The sequence below is a fragment of the Tinamus guttatus genome, unplaced genomic scaffold, assembly GCF_059628265.1.
Source record: "Tinamus guttatus ecotype Peru unplaced genomic scaffold, ASM5962826v1 Tinamus_guttatus_pri_ptg000465l, whole genome shotgun sequence".
In the NCBI taxonomy this organism is placed as follows: Eukaryota; Metazoa; Chordata; class Aves; order Tinamiformes; family Tinamidae; genus Tinamus; species Tinamus guttatus.
Window position 1 is genome coordinate 128,987 of NW_028288999.1, and position 23,560 is coordinate 152,546.

Below are 23,560 nucleotides of genomic sequence, written 5' to 3' on the forward strand. Positions count from 1 at the left end.
GCTTTTTTGCATGGCCACTGTGCTGCACCAGTGCCACCGCCGGAGCACTGCAGCAGCTCCCACAGCAGCACCTCCTTTAATCACACCCTTTAGCTCAGGGCATCAAAAGTTTAAGGCACAAAGACACCAGATGCTTAGGAGGTCTGCAAGAGGGAAAACATAAATTTTAACTTTTTAATAGCAAATTTCTCTCAGAAAAAAAAAATCTGCAAAGACAGCTAGACTATATATAGTAGGAAAGAAAATGATTCGTGTATCGGGCGGTTAGGGTAGTCTCGTGCCTCACGGAGTGCTGCCTCCTGCAGGTGACATCTCCCGGCAAGGCAGGCAAGGCCTCTCTGTTCACCTTCACCGGGGACACGGGATCGGATCCCGACAGCCCTGGGCACGGCCTCCGAGTCCCGCACGGGACAGGACAAGCTCGGGCCTGGCCGAGGCCTTGCAGTTTGGGGGCCACCGAGCGGCGCCGCCGTCTTCAACCTTGAAGGAAGGACGCGGCGCCCCCTCCGTGCCGCCCCTGGGTAAGGGCACCCACTCCCCCGGCTTCCCGAGTTGCCGAGCGCGGGGGCTCCACCCAGAGCGGCCTCGCTGCCCCCTGCGCCCTCTCCCTGTCAACCACGCCACAGGCCGCGGCCCCTCAATGTCACCGCGGCCCCCAAGATGGCGGCGCCCTCCCCCTCCCCGCAGCCTGGAAGCGAGGGCGCGCTCACCAGGCTGACCTGCCGCAGCAGAGAACGGGCGAGGCGAGCAACCACGCGGGCGGAGAGCATCGTGGCAGCGACGGGTGGTGGGGTGAGTGGAGGTGGTGGCGGCGGCGGCAAGATGGGACTAGTGGCACCCCCCCTCCCTGTTCACTCCACAAAATGGCTACTGCGCGCACCGCCCCTTTGGGCGGCGCGGAAATGGCCGCGACCTAGAAGTGCTTCCCCAAAGTCTCCTTCCAAAAGCCCTCCCTCCGCCACTCAGCTTCGTAAAAATATAGAAAAAGAGGAAAAGTTGCTTAAAAAAAAAAAAAAAAAAAAAAAAAAAAAAAAAAAAAAAAAAAAACCTTGAAAGCTCTATTCGCGGCAGGACTACAAGTCCCAGGAGGAACCGCGGCCAAGGGGGTCGGGAAGGAGATGCGAAACTTGACGCGATAGAGGCCGCTATAGAGACGACAATCCAGCAAGTAATGCGGCTCTCTCGCTCTTGGGAGGAGCTACGAGATGCCCGGTGCTGTGGCGATTTTATCTTCTTTAATGCTCTTGTCACTGTGCGGAAAATCTCGCTGTCAAGAACTGAATGTCCAAAAAGGAGACAGAGGAGTCCTAAAACTTTATTCGAATAAAGGGAGAGTCCACCGGGCATATCCCTGGGGGGTCTCTCCAATTGCTGGGGGACGCAGCCCCGCTTTTATCCTAACTTCCTGACCGAGGGACGCCCTCTCCTTTTCCCCATTGGCCAAGGTACTCAGAAGTTACAGCCTTCCTGGCCCGCCTACACCGGACTCCTGCCTCCCTCCATCTGTTCTCACCTGAGGTCACCTGACTCCTTTGTCCCCCTTGCTGAAGAATGTGGGGGAATTGCCCTATTTCCCTCCTTTGTAAAGGCCCCCACCTCCTTGCAGATGGCTCTTTTTGTCCCACTTGCTCATGGCTCCGCTCAGTCTCCCCCCTCCCTTTGTCCTGCTCTTCAGCCAGACTGTGGGGAAATCCCCTTACTGATGAACACATAAACTTGAGCATTCCGCTCAATCCCTCCTCTTTTTTTTTTTTTTTTCCCCCATCCTCCTTTGGACAATATTTGTTTTTACAAACCCCTACACCCATCTCTAGAAGCATAACGGACTCTGCATAGTTTATTAACTAACAACCTGCGTTCAGTAGGTCTAGTACCCATGGGTAGTCTTCATATCCTCCTGGACTCCCACAGACCCAGCAACCCCGCATTTATTTTCTGGACCCACTCCCAGCCAGCGGTACAGATCTACGGAGAGTTAGCCGGGGCTTTCCATCCTCTTCCTTCAACTGAGAAGTCCAGATTTCTGGAGTCTTGGAAATCTTAACTCTGGCATGATGAGTCCATCCATGCTCAACTGTCTTGACTGATGTTTCTGTGGTTAGTAATACCTGATAAGGTCCATGCCACTTTGCTAGCAGTGGTGCTTCTTTCCATTCTCTGACCAAGACCCAATCCCCTGGTTGGATATCATGGACTGCAAAATCCAAGGGGAGGGTCTGTGCGAGCTGGGCTTCCTGTCGGAGAGACTTCACAAGATAATGTATTCTGGCCACATATTGCTTTAAATATATATATCACTTATCTCCACCTCCCTGCCAGGTTGGGTGTTAGCAGGATAGGGAATCCCAAACATTATTTCCAAGGGGGGACAGCTGAATGTCTCCCCTTGGTTTTGCTCTTATTCTTGCTAAAGCTAATGGTAGAAGTCGTGTCCACGGCATCTTAGTTTCTAACACCAATTTCAAAAGATGCTTTTTAATGTTCCCATCCATCCTTTCCACTCTACCAGAACTCTGGGGATGCCAAGGGGTATGCAAGTCCCATTGAATCCCTATGGCAGTCATGACACCTTGAAGGACCTTTCCTGTAAAATGAGTGCCTCTGTCTGAATCTATTGCCTCTACCAACCCATATCTTGGAATTATTTGTTCTAAGAACACCTTAATTACAGATCCAGTTGTTGCTGAGGCAGTTGGAAATGCCTCAGGCCATCCCGTCAACTGACATACTATTACCAGAAGATACTTAATTCTTCTGGTGGAAAAGACATCTTTTCCGGTAATGGCTGGACTACCGGTGGGAGAGGGAGGATCTTAGATACTTCTGGTAGGAGTGCTGCTTTTTGAACTTCCTCATCAGCCAATCGATTGCCTACCTCCTGCTCTGAGTGTCCTGTCTGATGTCTCCTGATATGAATTATTGAGACCTTTTTGAGGAAGTTCACCACCTCCAACAGGCAAGCAATCAGATCGTTAATACAATTCTGCAGTTTGGGCTGACCAGGCAGACGGCAGCTTTCCTCCTTCTAGCAGCTCCCTCCCCTTAATGATAGCATGTCCTGTAGCCCGTTTCCCTTCTATTACTCTTGAAGATCCATCAATAAACACATTGTCCCCATCTGGCCAAGGAATATCTCTCAAATCTTCCCTAGGTCGAGTCTGGAGATCCGCCACCCTCCGTGCTTCTCCTTTGGAGCCAGTCAGGCAAGAAGCTGGGCTAAACCCTCCCTCGCTTCTTAATTTTAAATCTCGTCATCCATTCAGAAGCCCCTTCAGGTAGCAATGCCCCGACCAGGTATGGGACCTTGACAACATGGGATCCTCCTGTGGTCAGTTTTCGGACCTCAGTTACCATTAGGGCCGTAGCTGCGCAATTCTGCAGACAATAAGGCCACCCCTTAGCCACTGGGTCTAACATTTTAGAAAAATAAGCTATTGGTATTCACATGCCTCCATGCTTTTGCACTAAAATTCCCTTGCCATGGCTCTGTTCTCCTTCTCATGTCCATACCACAACATTGGGGCTGTTTTGGGTTAAACCCCCAGCCAAAATATGCCCCAAATATATATATAATATACATATATATATATATATACACACACATATATATATATTTTCCCGACACCCTAAACCCTTTTTGGGCCAAGAAATTGAGTAACTTCACAGCAGTTTCCTTCACCACCCTCTCTTGTTCACCTGATAGGGGTGAGCGGAATGCTCAAGTTTATGTATTCATGAATAAGGGGATTTTTCCACAGTTTGGCTGAAGAGGTAGGACAAAGGGAGGGGAGACTGAGCGGAGCCATGAGGGAGTGGGACAAAAAGAGCATCTGCCAAGAGGTGGGGGCCTTTACAAAGGAGGGAAATAGGGGAATTCCCCCACATTCTTCAGCAAGAGGGACAAAGGAGTCAGGTGACCTCAGGTGAGAACAGATGGCGGGAGGCAGGAGTCCGGTGTAGGCGGGCCGGGAAGGCTGTAACTTCTGAGTACCTTGGCCAATGGGGAAAAGGAGAGGGCGTCCCTCAGTCGGGAAATTAGGATAAAAGCGGGGCTGCGTCCCCCAGCAATTGGAGAGACCCCCCAGGGATATGCCCGGTGGACTCTCCCTTTATTCGAATAAAGTTTTAGGACTCCTCTGTCTCCTTTTTGGACATTCAGTTCTTGACAGTGAGATTTTCTGCACATTACTAACCGCCCAAGGTTGTCAGGTATTTTTTGTTCTTTCAGCTACTGTTTGCTGTCTCTTCTCTCCTCCACACTCTTTTTCTGGCAGATTACTTCATGGTTAAAGAAAATCTTCGGGGATGAGCCCATTCCGCAGTATGAAGTGAACGCACGGACCACTGACATCCTGTACGAGCTCACTGAGCGCAATGAGGCCCGGGACGGGGACATCGTGTTGCTCATAGATGGCATGAACCAGATGGCAGCAAATTACCAAGAGAAAGGTGAGTGCGAGGCTGTAGTTCTCAGTCCCATCCGTGTTAGGGTTTTTCTTTTGCAATCTCTATGCTGGGCTGGATAGCACAGTACTGAAATATTGCCTGGATAGGCAGATGAGCAGCCCGGCTGCTGATTTAAGAATGTGAGCTGGTGCTCATCTCCTGTTCAGGAAAGTACTGGAGGAATCTGAAATAACAATGAGGTGATAAGTTATGCTGTAGCTATGTGGAGTGAGTGCTCATAATGTGCTTTCCTGGAGCAAGTGCATGATTCAAGCCTGTGTGTTCCAGGAGCTCCACCATCCTCCACAGAGGGAAGGCGTGAACGGTCTCTTCACCTTAACATGAGGGTAAAAGTTTAGACATGCGGGTTGGGAATGAGTGGAGCAGCTCTCTTCCACAACCCAGGGAATTTGCTTGACAAGCAAGAACGTGACACAAGTTTGGCATGTTCAAGTCTTCTTTTGAGATTACATTTCTAGAGTGGATTGAACTCTAGCTTCAGAGAGTGCCATCTAGGGCTCAGAACAATGGTGGTATAAAAGTGACTAATTCGGCTTCTATTTGTTTTTCAGCCAAGTATCTAGAGGACCTTCTCACAGGAAGCCTAGACTTTTCCATAACTAGTCTGTTCCATGAAGGCACCAGTTACCTAAATGAGCTGGTAAACACTGCCTTAACGCTCGAAATAAAAGACACTTCTCTTGCCAGGTAATTCTTCCTGCTCTGCGTCAGGGATGATGGTCTATGTTGTTTCTCTGTGGTTTTTTTTGAATCCAGCTTTTTGGTCCAGCTTTTTTTGTACCACTCGGGCAACATTAAAGGATGTGAGAACTTCAAAAAGCTGCAACCCTTGATTCCCTTAGCAAGGGAAGTCTCTGAGGTACAAAAGGTTAAACCCCAGCCTTGGATTTTTTTTTTTATGGTCTTCAGGAGCTTTGCTCTCCTCCTGAGCCAAAGAGCAGGCAACTATGAGCTGCTTAGGAGGAGGAGGAAGTGACTGAAGTATTGCTGGGCATGTCCCAAGGATATGTGTTTTCAGTACAGTTTCACATGTGGCTTTCAAGTTTTGGGGATATATTTGCTAGAATGCTAGGTCTTGCCTGGCCCTTTGACTATTCAGACTGCTGGGCTGTTTCCCCTTCCAGATGAAATCTTTGTTGCTTAAGGGAAACTGATATCTCTGACTTCTTTTACTTTCCTCTCTTAAATTATCAGGCATTTGTCAGATGGGTCATAATATAGGAACAAAACCACAAGTCATTTGTGGGAAGTGTGTGTGTGTGGGGGGGGATAATAATGAATTTTAGAAGAGCTGGCTCCTTATTCCTTCTAAATCTCTCATTTGACTATTTTCATCACTGCCATGAACTATCTGACTTGGGATCTGTATGAAACAGAATCAAAAAACAAAGAATTGGAATGGGAATTGACCAGCATTAAGAAAAAGCTAACTGCAGCACTGGTGCTGGAAAAACGGCTGCAAGAGTGAGTAATGGATGAAAAAAAATGAAAGATGCAAACAATATTGCTGACCTCTGCAGTGGGTACTTTGGTTGTGACCATTAGCAAGGGACACTGAAATTCCAGCTTTATGATACATCTCTTAATTCACAGTATTTGACACCATCTATCAAAAGTCATTTGCTATTAATATGTCCAGTAATCAAGAGATAGGGAGTACTATCAAACACATTATTTTAATCCCCAAAGGGGCTGAAAGTATTTGTCATATATGGGGTGGTGTCTTCCACTGGTTGCTTTCAGCTGAAGTTGAACCTGTTTGGCTTACCACAGTTAGTGTGGGTGTTGCTGTCAAAATGAAGGTGGCAGGCAAAACAGAAGAGGAAACAGAAAAGACTTCTAGATAAGGATCTCCTTTAAACAATGCATGGGAGAGAAAAGCAAACAAACAAATCATTCCCTAAAGGATGTAATCTGTTTGAAATGTTTGGCAAAGCACAGCAGCATCAAGCTCTGCTTTTAAGTGGGCATTGGTCCCCATGATAGCCACAGGTTTCCATCCAGTCTAATTATTTTCTTGTTTGTTTGTTTTATTTAAAGCTGTGACTGTGATGCTGCTTGTAGCAGAGATACTGTAGCTGTGTACTTACCCAGGTTTGCAACCCCCCTTTTCTGTTTTTAAGTTAAGATAGCTTAAACAATGCTCTAATTAGTAAAGTGCACAGTGCATTACAGAGCTTTACTCTGTGCTGTTATGCAAATGGCCTTAGGAAGTATGCATATACTGGCATTTCTTTGAATGTAAAGGTTTGCTTGCTTTTGTATTTTTAAGGGATCTTAAAAAAACAGAGGAACATTTGGAGGTGGAAAAAGCAAAAGCTGAGAGCTGATCCCAGAACTTGAAGTTCCTGAAAAACAGATCTGAGGATTTCAAAATCAGGATCAAGACTGCTGAGGTAGAGGGGAGACATTTTCTAATGAGACTTTGTGAAGCCCAAAACTGTATTAGCTCAGTTTACCTTGTATTTACTCTGAGGTGCTGTAATATAACAGTATACAGTCAGCAGCAGAGCAGCGGACTAACTGTGGTTGCTTGTGTGACAAAATTCTGAATATAGCCTTTTTTGAGATTAATGAATGGTTAAGCATTGAAGGCACAAGTTATTGCATCATGAAGGATTTGTGAATGTTTTATGCAATTCTTAGACACTCTCCAGTATTTGTCCTCAGACAAATTTGAGGAGGGAATCATTGTATTAGACAGATGACACTTTATTGGGAAACCTCTTCCTAGCCTTTGCAAACGCTCACCTCCCACTAGTTTTCTGGAAAGATTTGTTATGAGTAGTATAGACATTAGTAGTAGCCAATTTCATATACCAGCTAGATCCATGATTCAAATAGCACATGTTAGCAAACTGTGTTGATGTTTTGATCAAAACCCGAGTCAATGGCAACATCTTTCTCGTTTGTAGGAGCAGTTGGCAGCCACCGGGTTGGACCAGTCTTTGATGCATCAGTCATTAGTGAATCTGTCGGAGGTAGGTCTCTAGGTACAGGATAGATGTTTCAGCAGTGTTATGGGCCAGTTTTGTTTGTTGGGTAGATTCAGGAAATGTATTTTGCTATTTAATTACCTGAATGGAAAAATAGGCCCAATATCTGAACTACTGTGCACTGCCTTCTTGTGGCTTTAAAGTAATGTTTCTGAATGTAGTGTAAGCCCAGTAGGGTAATAAGTTAAAGGAAAAAGCATGTTTCTTGTATTACTAAGCATTTCTCTTTTTTTTTTTCTCTCTCTCTCTCCATTTATTTTCCTGTATGTTAGTTATTTTGAATAGCAGTTGTCCTGATGATGTGATTCTCCTGAACCAGCACTGGGTGGCAATGTTTACAGTGTTTCAGAAGAGTACTAACCAACAATCATTTGCTTTGGAATTTTACATATTAAAAATTATAGGGAATTTTCTGTAGGTCTCAAGTTTTATCTGACCTTTGTATTCCTTTGTAAAGGAAGAGAAATTAATTTATACCTCAGTGTTAAATTTGAGCTGAGTTTGACTGACTGGTAACTGTGGTAACTGAAGGAATGGTAGATATTTATTTTTTCCATAACTTCTGAGAAAGATCATCAGAGCTCTAACCAACATGTGTGGATTCTGAAATGCTGTAGATACTTGTACATCTATTTCATTGATTTACATCATTTACACAAGTAAGCCTAGAATAAAATCTGCTGCTTTGCTCTGTTCACAGAAACTGTCTGAATTAAATAAAGAAGTTGAGTCTCTGAAGAAGAAACTGGAGCCCTACTACGATTTAACTCCTGTAATTATTTTCTCTCTATTCTGTTGTATCACCATCAGATTTGTTTTAATGAAGTTCAAAATGTAAAGGTTACTGTTGCAGTGGTTCCAGTGGGCAAATATTTGCTTTTTTAAATCTATACAGGTCTGTTAATGAACTGTCTAAACAGAAGATTGTGCTTCATAGAATCATAGAATCATAGAATGCTTAGGGTTGGAAGGGACCTCTAGAGATCATCTAGTCCAACCCCCCTGCATACGCAGGGACACCTAGAGCACGTGGCACAGGACTGCATCCAAGCAGGTTTTGAAGATCTCCAGAGAAGGAGACTCCACAACCTCTCTGGGCAGCCTGTTCCAGTGCTCTGTCACCCTCACTGTTAAGAAATTTTTCCTTAAGTTCCTATGGAATTTTTGATGTTTCAGTTTCCGGCCATTTCCTCTAGTCCTATCAGTGGCCACCAGTGAAAAGAGACCATCACCGTCCTCTCCACTCCCTCCCTTGAGGTATTTATATACACTGATTAGATCCCCTCTCAGCCTTCTCTTCTCCAGGCTGAACAGGCCCAGCTCCCTCAGCCTCTCCTCATAGGGCAGATGTTCCAGGCCCCTGATCATCCTTGTAGCCCTGCGCTGGACTCTCTCCAGCAGCTCCACATCCCTCTTGTACTGTGGAGCCCAGAACTGGACACAGTACTCCAGATGCGGCCTCACCAGGGCTGAGTAAAGGGGCAGGATCACCTCCCTCGACCTGCTAGAGATGCTCTTCTTAATGCAGCCCAGGATCCCATTGGCCTTCTTGGCCACGAGGGCACACTGCTGCCTCATGGTCAACTTATCATCCACCATGACACCCAGGTCTTTCTCTGCAGAGCTGCTCTCCAGAAGGTCGGTTCCCAGCCTGTACTGGTGTCTGGGGTTATTCCTCCCCAGGTGCAGAACCTTGCACTTGGCCTTGTTGAATTGCATGAGGTTTTTCACCGCCCAGTTGTCCAGTCTGTCCAGGTCCCTCTGGATGGCAGCACAGCCCTCTGGGGTATCGGCTACTCCTCCCAGTTTCGTGTCATCAGCAAACTTGCTGAGGGAGCACTCTGTGCCTTCATCCAGGTCATTGATGAATAAATTGAACAGGACTGGACCAAGGACTGACCCCTGGGGGACCCCACTAGCCACAGGCCTCCAACTAGACTCTGCACCGCTGATCACCACTCTCTGGGCCCTGCCATCCAGCCAGTTCCTAATCCACCTCACTGTGCACTCATCTATCCCACACTTCCGGAGCTTGCCCAGGAGGATGTTGTGAGGGACGGTGTCAAAAGCCTTGGTGAAGTCGAGATAGACGACATCCACCGCTCTCCCCTCGTCTATCCAGCCGGTCATTTCATCATAGAAGGCTATCAGGTTAGTCAGGCAAGATTTCCCCTTGGTGAATCCATGCTGACTACTCTTGAGCACCTTCTTATCCTCCATGTGCCTGGAGACAATGGCCAGTATGAGCCGTTCCATCACTTTTCCAGGGACGGAGGTGAGGCTGACTGGCCTGTAGTTGCCTGGGTCCTCCTTCTTGCCTTTTTTGAAGACTGACGTGACATTGGCCTTCTTCCAGTCTTCCGGCACCTCCCCCGTTCTCCAGGATCTTTCAAAGATGATGGAGAGCGGCTTAGCTATGGCATCTGCCAGCTCCCGCAGCACTCTGGGGTGCATCCCATCAGGGCCCATGGATTTGTGGGTATCGAGTTTCCTTAGGTGCTCTCTGACCCAATCTTCCTCTACCCAGGGCAAGTCTTCCTCTCCACCCGCTTCTTCTCTTGTCTCTAGGGCCTGGGGCTCTAAAGGGCTGCCCTTGGTAAACACCGAAGCAAAGAAGGCATTGAGCAACTCTGCTTTTTCTGTGTTATTTGTAACCAAGGTGCCCATCCCGTCCTCCAGCGGACCCACGTTTTCCCTGATCTTCCTTTTGCTGTTAATGTATTTGAAGAAATTTTTTTTGTTATTTTTAACGTCCCTTGCCAGCTTGCCTTCCAGACGTGCCTTAGCTTTCCTTGTCGCATCTCTGCACTCCCTGACTACGTTCCTGTATTTCTCCCAGGGGGCCTGTCCTTTTTTCCACATTCTGTACACCGCCTTCTTCTGCTTGAGCATTGCCACAAGCTCCCGGCTCATCCACGCAGGTCGCCTGCCCCCTCTGCCTCCCTTCCTACACACAGGGATGCACTGTTGCTGGACGTGGAGGAAGTGCCGCTTGAAAACTAACCAGCTCTCTTGGGCCCCCCTTCCTTCTAGAGCACTAGCCCATGGGATTCTACCGAGGAGGTCTCTGAAGAGGCTAAAGTTGACCCTCCTGAAGTCCATCATCGCAAGGCTACTTACAGCCCTGCCTCCTCCTCGTTGAATCCTGAACTCCACCAACTCATGGTCACTGCAGCCGAGGCTACCCCCCACCTTCACATCTCCTACTAGGCCCTCCCTATTTGATAGCACGAGGTCCAGTAGCCCACCTCTCCTCGTCGGCTCCTCCACAACCTGCGTCAAGAAGTTATCGTCGATGCTCTGCAGGAACCTCCAGGACTGCTTATGCCTGGCTGTGTTGTCCTCCCAGTTGATGTCAGGGTAGTTGAAGTCCCCCATGAGAACCAGGGCCTGTGACCATGAGGCAACATCCAGCTGCCTATAGAAGGCCTCATCAACCTCCTCATCTTGGTCAGGTGGCCTGTAGCAGACACCCACCACAGTGTCTCCCACATTAGCCTGCCCTCTAATCCTTACCCACAAGCTCTCAACTCGCTCATCCTCGACTCCCAGGTTGAGCTCCATGCATTCCAGTTGCTCTCTCACATAAAGAGCAACTCCACCACCTCGCCTTCCCAGCCTGTCCTTCCTAAAGAGCACATAGCCTTCCATGGCAGCGCTCCAGTCGTGCGAGCTATCCCACCACGTCTCTGTGATTCCGATGAGATCATGACGCTGGGACCGCACACAGATCTCCAGTTCATCCTGCTTATTCCCCATGCTTCGCGCATTGGTATACAGGCATTTCAGGGAAGCAACAGAGGCCACAGGTTTCCCAGGAGGGGTGAAAGAGGACCCTCCGGGATCATTTCCTATCCTCACTTCCCCACTAGCATACTCCCGCTGGACGCCATCTGACCTGGGCTGTGCGGTACTGCTTGCCGTGTCAGTGTGCCACTCCCCTTCTCCCTTCTTGCCTAGTTTAAAGCCCTCCTAACCAGGTTGGCCAGCCTTTTAGCAAAGAGACGTGTGCCCCTCTTGCTAAGATGGGTCCCATCATTCCCCACTAGCTGGTGGTCATCAAACAGAGTCCCATGGTCATAGAAGCCAAAACCCTGTTGCCAGGCCCAGTGGCGCAGCCAGTTGTTAAGCTGCCACATCCGCCTTCTCCTCCTTGAGTCCATTCCCCTCGTTGGCAGAATAGAGGAGAACACCACCTGGGCACCTGTACCTTTGATGGCCATCCCTAGGGCTCTGAAGTCTTGCTTGACGTCCCTCATTTTCCCCATGGCATCATTAGCACCCACATGAAACAATAGTAGAGGATAATAGTCAGACTCATGAACAATTCTTGGGAGCCTTTCTGTGACATCCTTTATTTTGGCCCCAGGCAAGCAGCAGACCTCTCTGGATGAGGGGTCCGGTCTACATATCGGTGCCTCCGTGCCCTGCAGCGTGGAGTCACCCATGACGATCACCCGCCGCTTCTTCCGGGTGCTCCTTTTCACTTTAGGGGGAGCAGCCTTGCAGCATGGATTAGACTGCCCCTCTGTAGAGATACCCCTAGACGGGCCTTGGTTCAAGGTCTCCTCTATCTGATCCGCATGTTCCAGGGCCTCGTACCTGTTGAACGTGGTCACCGGTGGAGGTGAGGTGGGCCGTGGAGGGGATCTTCTGCCACCTCGAGTGGGGACCCGTTTCCATTGTTGGTCGTCCCTGGATACTGTTAATTCCACCCCCTCTACCCTAGGGCAAGAGGGCACTGGACTTTCTGACTGAATTGGGGAGTTCTCAGGGTGGCTTTCCTGGGAAGACTGCAGGATGCAGCTCCACCAGTCTATTTCCCTTTCGCATTCCCTGATGGCCCTCAGTCGTTCTACCTCCTCCTTTAGCTCCGCCACCAGGCTGAGCAGGTCATCCACCTGCTCACACCTAAGGCAGGCTGTGCTTTCACCACTCCCCAGTAACATGGAGAGGCCCAGGCATTCCCCGCAGCCAGAAACCTGGACCGCTGCATGTTTCTGAGGCAGTTCAGTCTGGGTCGCCACAGTCTTCCTGGCGGAAGCTCTCTGCCGAGTGGAGACCATGTCTTTACCTGACCCCTACTCCCTGACCCCTGTCTGCGCTAACTGCCGCGCCGCACTCCTGATCGCTCGCGCTCCCTGGGGGCAGCTTTTGAATTCCCGCCTGCCCTGCCGGCTCCGCCCCCGCTGAGTCAGAGCCGCCTCTGGCCGGGAGCTCAGCACTGCCCGCTCGGGGGTCGGCGCTGGGGCTGCCTCTCGCTCTGTTGTTCGCCTCTAGACAAGGAGCTCCGGGACGAGCGTCCGCTCCAGAGCCCTTCCCTTCGAGATCTGAGCCGAGTGCTTAAACAAAAAGCTATTTGTTGATGGGGAAAACCAAGGAACTAAGTGTGTTTACTAAGCAAACTCTTTTCTTCTAACAAAATGCATATGAATGTGACAGGAACAGAATAGCTGGGTGAGCTCAACTGCTATTTTGAGAGCCCTTGTCTGTGTATCTCTTCATTTTGTGTTTTGGTTATTGTCATTACTGGTCACTGTGTTAGGAGTTACTATCAGGCTGGTGTATGAAGCACTGTTTATTTAAAGGACTTTTGGTCATTTCAAATTAGGAGAGCTCTTGGTGCAAAAGGCTTTCCGTTAAGGGGACTTCTATAAACAACTTTACAGAGACTTAAAGAAATTTCAGGTAATTGGGGGATTATTAGTTCCTAAAACAAAAAGTCTTGGTTTTGCCTGAAGTCTGCCCATCGTCTCTTTATAATGCTTGGGACCACTGAAAATATTTTCCATTTCCTTTGAAAAATGCCTTTACTTTTATGGATGAGCATTAAGGTTGTCTCTCTGCCATGTTTCCCTTGAACACCAGTAACTGGGGAGAACTGTGGAATAGCTTTTGATTTTTATTAAGTAAACCTGCAATCTAGACAGTCACAGTTGAAATTAACTTGCCCGATAAGGCCCCTGTTATCTCTGTATCTAAGTATCCAACAGCCTGTAATAGAGCTCAGCTCCTAATCATTCTGTGTGAGAGGATAAGGAGACTGAAAGTTTTTAGCAATGGGGCACAGAGGTCCAGAGAACCAAAGACTTGCCCAAAATTACAAGTGATTTCATCATAGCTTTTCTATGTATTATAGACTAGGGACTTGCCTGCTGGACTGCCTGTCTCTCTTCACCTTCTCAGTCCCTGCATGGAGTTTCTGCCTCTAAACACCCCAAGGGAGATGGACACTCCATCTGACTCCAAGAGGCAGCTGCAATGATTTTCTTCAAGCAAAACAGGCCGTTCCAATTGGATTAGGTTCAATTCCCTGCTGCCCCTCTGCCTTGCTGCCAGTGGAGACAGGGAGGGCCCTGGTGCCTCCCTTCTGGTGCAGGCACTGGGAAGGAGAAAGGCTTGTCTGTGCACACCGAAAGAAGCTTTTTGTCCCTTGGAAGATTAAAGATATGTTTAAAATCCAGTTCCTTGGCTGGCAGTTGTAGGAGATCTGTGTTTTCCTAGACCTAATGTCTAAATTTTAGAAATGTACGTGACTGCCCAAACCAATTGATGTCAGTACTTTCTGTGTGTGATGGGTGTACACAAAACTGATTTCACTATTCCCAAATTCCCCTACAGCATTAAAGTCTTGCAGTGATACAGGGACTCCGTGATTCAATCCAAAATCCTGCTTTTTATTCCTTTTTTTTCTTTCTTCAGAATCCTTCCCTCGCACAAATGAAGATTGAAGAAGCAAAACAGGAATTGGTAAGAGTTTATATAAATGGGTGCTGACATTCCAAAACGAGCTCTATGCATTAATTGGTTGTGGATTTATCTACCCCAGACTATAGTCTTAATGATCTCCAGAGGGAAATTGTATTTTGGTAAGGTAGAAGCAATACATATTGGTAGGAGGAACTGTTGGAGGGATGAAGTCTGATGCTGCAAAGGCAGTTGGATGCAATAGTAACAGGGAGGATTAGGTAGCTAAATCCCTCTGGATTTGGTCTGCTTCACCTGCCAGAGTTTTCACTCATGTTGCAGCTTCCTGGTCCAATGCCCTTCATTACCACTTCTGAATTCTCAAGGGGCAATAAGGCCTATGGTTTGTTTAATAACTGCCTTGTGGCCTGCAATAGAGACCTTCCCCTATAAAACACTGTGCCTGATTGCAGGCTGCACAAGCATGGATAAGCATGATTGCTGGGAGATGTTTCATCTAAAGCTGTTTTGGAAGTTCATGTGTAGCTTTTCAGGAGGAACCAGGCCCAGTTTAAGCACAAAATCTGTCTTTGTCTTTAGGCTATGTCCTGTTTGCTTGTAGACACAGTGCAGGGTGTCAAACGATAAGCCTTAAAGCTGTGGTCAGAATCCTGGTTACCTGAGAGTACTTGATACATTTTTGGATGCAAATGCAGTGATTGGTGAGGCACCTATTTCTGTTTCCTAAACATAAATCCACGTTGCCAAAATGAGGCCTTTATCAGGTCAGAATGCTCACTCTGAAGTAAGTACCTACCTGTTCATCTTGAAAGTCCCTCTCGGGCACAGTATAAAGACCATTCAGCTTGTTTAGCCCTTCACTTGGTGATTTCTTTGTAGTTCTTGGAAAAGGATTTTTTCCTTTGCATTGTAAGCTCAGTAATAAAAATCCTCTAATTTATCACCATTCCTTATCTGTGTCATGTTGCAAGAAACTCAGAGATTGTGGCATGGAGTTGCACTTCTACTCACCCTGGAAGTTGTTTCTAAAAACTCTGCACCCCGAGGCCTACAGGGCTTCATGGACTGCTGTTGGAAGCCGAGCCAGATTACAAGACACAAACTCAATATGAGGTTAGATCTTGCTCCGTTTATTACCCGAAGCATGCGTATATTTATACATGCAAGCATCTGCGAGATTTCCAGGCTCGTTATGATTGGTTGCTAGGAGGGTTGCTAGGTCCCGACCGCATAGGCCTATGCTAGGCTTCTTCTCAGTTCCGCAAAGTTGTTTACCTGAAGCGGCTAGTTCCTCATTTCCCGCCGGCCAAGGACAGTTCATTGACACTCCCCTGTACATTATTAGCAAGGTGCGGGTGGTGCAGACTCTCAGCACAGTGACCGCAATCAATCAGCCATTCCTCCACAATTCCCCCTTTTTTCTTTTGCACCAACCAAGCCTTGCTAGTGAGCGAAAATATCATATGCCTAATACATGCAAAAGCACAGCTAAAGATACAAAGCATAAACAGTAAAACAACTAGTAACATTAGCCCCGATTTCACCAGCACACGCACCCATCCCCCAAGTCCAAGAAAGTCTGCAAAGCCTTCCAAGACGAAGAAACCGACGTCCTGCTGCACAGCGTTTGTGTGCTTCATTAGTTGATCAATCTGTCGGTGGATCGCTTTCGAGTGGTCCTGCAAGTCCATACAGCACATACCTTCAAAGTCTTCACAACCATGTCCGTGGGCCAGTAGCAGGAAGTCAATAGCCGCTCTATTTTGCAGCACTACATGTTGTACCTTCACTCCAGGATTGCTAGCTAAAGTCAATTCCGCAAGGATCAACCAGACCCCCCCAGACCCCTCCAAACCTGACTCCCCGCCTTGCAGTCCATTCTCTGCTTCCTCGTTCTCGACGCATGGTGTGGTCTCTGTCAAGGGGTGGCAGGCTTCGGAATGGTCGTTCCGCTCTGGTACGGCTCGGGTCCACCTGCTGGGTACCCACAGCGGACCTGTTCGGGTGGAAATGCACATATGCCCTTGACCATTAAATATGACAGTGGCGGGGCCCTCCCAGATCCCCGTTCTAGGGTTAGGATAATTAACCATCATTTCTTTAGTGGGAGTGCCTGCATTAACACAGGTGGCATGGATCGCCAAGACCCTTGAACGTCCCTTTTTGATTGCTTCACCGAGCGCTTCCATCTGAGTTTGAACACTCTTTTTTGATTGCATTGCTAAAAATCCCCATTCCAGAATGATAAAGCGATGAGTGTAGTGATGATCATCTTCTCTCCCTTTATTCTTTTGCCACTGCATGATGAGGGCAAACATGGGAGATTGGGTTGGAGATGACCATGAGGCGTATCGGAAGCTCAGGGCATCGCCGTCCTGCCCACCAGGTGGAGATGATCTGTCCTAGGCGATAGATGCATTGTTCCTGGATATCGGGGCACACGTTTACATGATTGGCCTGCACACAGTCCTCTATCCTGCACTGATAAGCTTGTTCAAAGGTTCTTCCTCTACTACTTCTGTGTTCTTGCAGCTGGTGACTTTCCCATGATCTTTTCGCCTTGGTCTTAGTCCGGCTCATTGTATCCGTCTTCTATCAGGAAGCCTCCGTGACTTAGATATGCTCCCACAATTCCCTCTTTTTTTTACACTGATATGATGTATTGAGTAGGCTATATGGATTCAGGTCTGTCCAGTTGCTTAGAGGAATACCTAACACCAGTGCATCAAATTGATCTGCTGTCCCACAAAGCCAACAACTCTTGATTTGGGTAGAATTAACAATACGCCTAAGAAGCATAACACATCCATTAGTGTTAAAAGTAGCATCAGCTTCTATAATAGCGTTAAAAGCAACATTACCTCCTAAAAGCCACAATATACAGCTAATAATAACAGTAACACCTCTTCCTCCCATGTTTTCCTTCTGCAGGCTCACACTTTCCACAGCTAGGGTACCAGCTGCTTGCCTGCTATGTCTGATGTATGCGAGTTTGCTTCCAGCCAAGGTCTCACCCATTTTTCTGGCACCCATCTGGTTCCAGTATCTGTAACGACACAAGCATACCCTTTTCCCCAGGTTATCAAGTCCAAAGGTCCCGTCCATTTTCCCGTGTTCCAGTCTCTCAGCATCACCTTACATGGACCCGACTTTACTTCTGTCAGGGCTCCCTTTAGCCCAGCCCTGTGTTTGACCATCAGAGGGACTAGGCCGTCCTGGGGTAATCTCAAAAATTTAAAAAATTTCATTTTTTGTAGCTGGCGTTTCAGCATTTGGTTCATATGTTCCACTATGTCATGGTCCTCAGGATGCAATGGTATGGTGAAAAAACAATCTTTTAAATCAATTATTAAGATGTCCCAATCATTTTGGAAGGTTCTCTATTTCCATTTCTATTTATGTTTGCATAGCTTCAATTTGGTTTCCTCCCCAGAAATTGGTTGGGATTTCTATATATTAAGGAGGCCTCCGCTCCAGTAGCAATTGAAGCTTTTACAATTTGTAAGGACCGTTGCAGGTCCTTCTGTGCCAGCCGCACTGGAGCTTGGCCATCGCATTCTTATTTCCCATGCTGAAGTATTTCCCTAATCTCTTTTCCAAGAATACAAGTCAGAGTATGGCTCCCAGTCCTCCACTGGTGGGGGGGGGGAGGTGGGAGGGGTGCCGCAGTCTGAGTTATTCCTGGCTTTCCCACTTTCAAATTCTGCACTTTCTTCTTGTGCTTAGTCAGCCCTCTCTGCAGATATATATTACACAATAAAGATCTAAAGACCACACACACAAACAGCACAAACACAGTTTCTATCCAGTGGCACGACCTCACGTAGCTGTGCACTCCACTAGTGAGTTCCACTGTTTCAATTGTCGAATCCCATGCTCGTTGCCAATTAGGTTATAATCATACAGAACAAGGTGGCTACGGCTATTCAGGTGAAAGCACGTTAAAGAAGCAAAGTATGCCTAATTATTCGTGAGGTAATACTTGTCGGCAGGATACTGAGACTGAACATTCTCTCGAGTTGGCAGATTAGAGGGTTGCTGACAGGCTCCTAACTTGGCGGGCGTCCCCGCGGAGACAATGTAGGCCTCGATGTTAGGAGTCTCGCCCTCCCCCCCGCTTTCTCTCTGCACTGTCTTTTTATGCCCGGTGCATCCTGCCACGTAGGGCCAGTACGTGCCAGCAGGCAGACCAGGGGGGCGGACAAACTCCGCCTTCAGTCACATAACCTTCCCTCCTGGTCGCGCAGGTGCGCATACCAGTAAGTGGTCCCAGCTGTCAATCTGAGGGTCCTGCCTTTCTCATCTCCCTCCCTTTCGGGTGTTTGACCTTCAAACTAGTTCAGAGGATGTTTGCAGTTAAGTTGGCTACAAGCCCGGTCGAGCAGCCGCCTTCAGCTGCTTTTGGAGGAGGTCAGCTGTGAGCCTGGCTGAGCAGCCGCCTCCGTGCTCCTTATCGCTCAGCCTGGGCAGGCAAACATCTTCTTTCTCAGGGTCTTGGATTCTATTTCGCACAATAGTTTTATGACTCTACAGATCATACAAATTTCCAGCTTTCAACCATACCTCGTGTCAGCATCAATATACAAAGGATACAACACATAATAGAGATGAACATAGCAAATAGAAATGATAGCCCTAATAATGGTTTCTGTCCTCACTTAAAGCATTACAATTCTTCAACCCCCACTTTAAAAGACGGATCAAATTCCCCTGCACCTCCCCCCTGGCTGTTGTCGAGCCCTCGTGAGTCTCCTTGATCTCATTCCATTCGCCTTCTCTTCCCTGGCCCCACTTCTTTTTTTTTTTTTCAAGGTGATCTAACAAGTCCTGGACCCAGCCAGGCCGTTCCTCAGGCTCGACGGGGCGGGGGTCCGGAAGCGGGGGCGCAGATGGTGTAGGCGCCGCAGGTGCAGGCACAGAGGCAGGCACGGGCGGCGGGGGTCGGCAATGGATCTCCAAACACCAGCGGTTTTCGGTGGCGTGGCGGTCCCGGTCCTGAAGTGCTCGCAAAGGCGGACGTGGCTCTGATGGCCACTTTCCTTTTGGCTTTCACATTGGATAAGGTAGATAGGACCAGCTGCCATGTAGTAGCAAGGTCCCTGGCCTGCTTATCCCCATCAGCGATATGATTCCAGGGCTGCCGCCCTACGTTCTCCCGCGTCTCCACATCGAATACTAGGTGGGGCTCGGCTTTGAACCCATTCTTTCTGCACCAGATCGAAAGCTTGCAGAGGGTCTGTTCATCATACTTAATTCCTCTCTTAGAGAGAATATGTTGGAGGAGCTTAAACACTGCTTCTTCCTCCACCCCTATTCTGTCCCACTCATAGAGCTTCTCTGTACTCACGCTGGCCTCTTGCTTAGCGAGAATTTCTCCCAGCAAGGTGAGTGCCGCCCCCCTATCCATGGTTAAGATGGTCTTCGCGGAGGGTCCACCTTTGTGCACCCCCGGACCTACGCCTTTGCGCCCGGTCCCGGCATGCAGCTAGCGTGCACTCACCGCCGCTTCTCAGCTCCCCCGCCTCCCTTCACCATCATTATCAGCACATTATCAGCAAGGCGCGGGTGGTGCAGACTCTCAGCACATTGACCGCCATCAATGAGCCATTCCTCCACAGACTGCAGATGTCTGAAATGCCCTGCTTGGTCCATGCACCTGGATGGAAACTTCACTGCTACAGCAGAGGTGTGATAGTCATTGAGGCAAACAAACCTGTTTGCCTTGTTGTGTTCATATAAATTTGATGTATAAAATGCCTCATTTAATTTCTTAGATTACATTTGGAAATTGCACTGAATGCAGTGCAGTATTGAAAAGTACCGGGCAGCATTGCCTCATTTTTGTCCCTGCTCTTTGGTGGATTGCTAACTTCAAAATCACTTATATTGTCAAGTTGCGTTTGCAGTAGTAGAGAGAACTTAGAGCTCAATGTTAGAGTTAACCGGTGCTAACAGTATCACCAAGGTCTGGTCTTTGTAGAAGTATTTGTCTAACAAGAATGTTAGGAAACTGCTTTGCAGTCATTGAATCTTCCTGTCTCTCCCTTGCTAGAATGCCCTGGAGGCAGAGCTGGCAGTGCACATTGACGAGCTGACTCTTTCCATGCCGGAATCCAGCAAACTCCGATTCACCTAAAATGTAGACGATGAAATGATGACCTTTCTAACTGTCTATTTATTTGCACTAGTAAAACCTATCAGACTTGTAAATGTGCTTTTGCAGCTTTCTGCCTTTCTCTTCTTGCTGTTGGATGGCACACCTGTGATCTTTCAACAAGCATGCTCATTTTTGAGGGTTTATGTAGCCTTGCATTTGTAAAAATCACTTTTTTTTCCCCCATAAAATAAACTCTCTTGTTTCCTTAAATAATTTTCTTTTTATGTAACTGATACAGATCTGTGAGTTGCCTCATGGTACCCTCATCAGGAAATGTCCATCAGATTTTGCTTGACCTTTTTGCCTCCAGCAATCTAAATGATCTAGGAGTCTTTTTGCTTCCTTTCTCCCTCTCTAGGCTCTGGAATTGCATTTTCCCCACCACAGGGTTGCCTCTTTCGTGGTGCAAATATAATATGACAGACTGTTTACGCCTCCTAGATCACTGGGCTTTGGCTTATTTAGTTGTATTCTGCCTTGTCAGCTCAGAACTTGTGTCCATCAAGCTCTTTGACTCCTAGCATGTCTAATGTTCACCAAATTTGTGAAGACAAATTCTAGGCTTATGTCTAAAGAACGTGTAAATTTGGGCATTTTAGGCATCAAGGAATTTATCTGCTCCCTTCCATTCAGTGTCTTTAGCAAGGAATTGATATATTAATCAAAATGTCTGATATGGAAAATTTGACCTAGTACTTGGAGTAGTAGCTCCTAGAGCTGAAGTCCTGCAGTGTGAGAGAGCCAACCAAGAGGAATTTCTTTTCTCCGTGTGATGGTTGTCTCCTTTCTTGGGAACGAATTGAGCCCTGGCTTAACTCATGTGGGTCACAGTGAGTGACACATTTTATCACGTGGATCACTCAGTAACAAATTTTACCACTTGCGAGGGTGGGTAAAAGCATCAACCCTCTAAATAACCCTAGTGTCTTTGCAGTCTGAAAAAACAGAAATTCATTGTACTGACCTGTAGGATTCGTCCTTGTTCTAGACTTTGTTGTTGGAAACTTAAAAATTATAAATAGCACCAAGAAAGTGGCAGTAGGAAGATAGCTTTAGGGATAGTGAAGTAATAGCTTTACAAAAAAAAAAAAAAAAAAAAACATGGGCTTTACAGTAAGACCTTTCTAGGTCTGAAAATATATAGGTATTTTTGCAGATCCACTGTGTGATATGATTGTTTATAACACAGGTTGTCACTTCTGACACTGTCTTCCCAAACGCGTCCCTAAAAGCCACTTCTTCCCTCCATATCACTACCACCGTACCATCAACACCCCCAGCATGTAAAAGGCAAGGCCCAAAAGCTCCTGGGGGAAGAAGCAAAATCAATAAATAGAGGCAATACCTGAGGACTGAGCACAGGCTGGGCACCTTTTGCAGTGGGCAGTGTCCAAGCAGGAGCGATGCAGATAACTTTGAAATTAGAGTTAAGGAAATTACAGTAACTCGAGCAGCTGTTACTTGCTTCACTGTAGGAACTGGTCTCACTGATTTGTAGCAAGGGATGTTTTTTTTCAATTGCTTGAGCTTGTTCCTTGAAGTAATAGGATTGTGAGATCTTTAGCTATGATAATACTTAACCTAGGGTGCATCTTTGATGATTTCCAAGAACCTGCAAGCTCCTGACACCAGCTGGAATAAACTGTCACAGCCTCATAGAATAAGAATAGAATAAGAAGAGTGCTTAAGGTTGGAAGGGACTTCTAGAGGTCATCTAGTCCAACCCCCCTTCACACGCAAGGTCACCTAGAGCACGTGGCACAGGACTGTGTCCAAGCAGGTTTTGAACATCTCCAGAGAAGGAGACTCCACAACCTCTCTGGGCACCCTGTTCCAGTGCTCTGTCACCCTCACTGTTAAAAAATTTTTCCTTAAGTTCCTGTGGAACTTTTGATGCTTCACTTTCCGGCCGTTTCCTCTAGTTCTGTCGGTGGCCACCACTGAAAAGAGGCCAGCACCATCCTCCTCACTCCCTCCCTTGAGGTACTTATAGACACTGATCAGGTCCCCTCTCAGCCTTCTCTTCTCCAGGCTGAACAGGCCCAGCTCCCTCAGCCTCTCCTCATAGGGCAGATGTTCCAGGCCACTGATGATCCTCGTAGCCCTGCGCTGGACTCTCTCCAGCAGTTAAACATCCCTCTTGTACTGTGGGGCCCAGAACTGGACACAATACTCCAGATGCGGCCTCACCAGGGCTGAGTAGAGGGGCAGGATCACCTCCCTTGACCTGCTGGAGACACTCTTCTTAACGCACTCCAGGACCCCATTGGCCTTCTTGGCCATGAGGGCACACTGCTGCCTCATGGTCAACTTGTCGTCCACCATGACACCTAGGTCTTTCTCCGCAGAGCTGCTCTCCAGAGGGTCGGTCCCCAGCCTGTACTGGTGTCTGGGGTTATTCCTCCCCAGGTGCAGGACCTTGCACTTGGCCTTGTTGAATTTCATGAGGTTTTTCACTGCCCAGTTCTCCAGTCTGTCCAGGTCCCTCTGGATGGCAGCGCAGCCCTCTAGGGTATCAGCTACTCCTCCCAGTTTGGTATCATCAGCAAACTTGCTGAGGCAGCACTCATGGCATTGTGTGCTTCCTCAGGTATTTCTTTCACCTTTCCAGGGAAAAAATGAAAGGTGCTCTGGGAGCTGATACATCTGTGGGAATCTTCTGTCTCTTCTTCCATAATAGACCTAGATGTCAAAGACATCAGACGATGTTTAGGTAGACACGAGGGATCAGCTTAAGAGGAAAAGTCATTGTCAGGCCCCTGAGTTCATGGCCAGCGATAGTTGGGGAATCTTAATTACTGAAGGTTTTAAGAACAGAGCATAAATGTTTTTCTTAAACATTTATAATGCTAGGGGAAGTCGATGGTGCTTTGGCAGAGGGAGATGGATTATATGACAGCTTGGGGACACAACCAGCCCTGTTTTTCAGTGAGAGGCTGTTCCAGATGGGCTCAGGATTTGGTAATAATCACGCCAGAACGAGGTGACTACATTGAGCATTTATTCAGGTGAAAGCACATAAAAGCAGCAAAGTATGGATAACTACTCACGAGGTGATACCTGCCGGTGGGATACTGGACCCAAACATCCTCTCGAGCTGACAGAGCAGAGAGAGAGTTGCTGGCCGGCTCCCGCGGAGACAGTGTAGGCCTCAGAGTTAGGAGTTTCTCCTTCCCCCCGCTCTCTCCGCACTGTCCTCTCTATGCCCGGTGCATCCTGGCAGGTAGGGTCA

At 47.7% G+C, this 23,560-nt stretch overlaps 1 protein-coding gene across 1 annotated transcript; it reads left to right on the forward strand.

Annotated features, from left to right (window-relative positions):
* The first annotated feature begins 660 nt into the window (after positions 1 to 660).
* LOC104576821 (HAUS augmin-like complex subunit 1) lies at positions 661 to 20,541 on the forward strand. Its single transcript, XM_088532685.1, is given in 9 exon segments — positions 661 to 792; positions 4,275 to 4,449; positions 5,019 to 5,154; positions 5,797 to 5,931; positions 6,740 to 6,863; positions 7,383 to 7,448; positions 8,164 to 8,235; positions 14,166 to 14,213; positions 20,224 to 20,541. Coding segments are annotated over 9 exon segments (972 nt in total). The 3' UTR covers positions 20,308 to 20,541.
* The last annotated feature ends 3,019 nt before the right edge of the window (positions 20,542 to 23,560 follow it).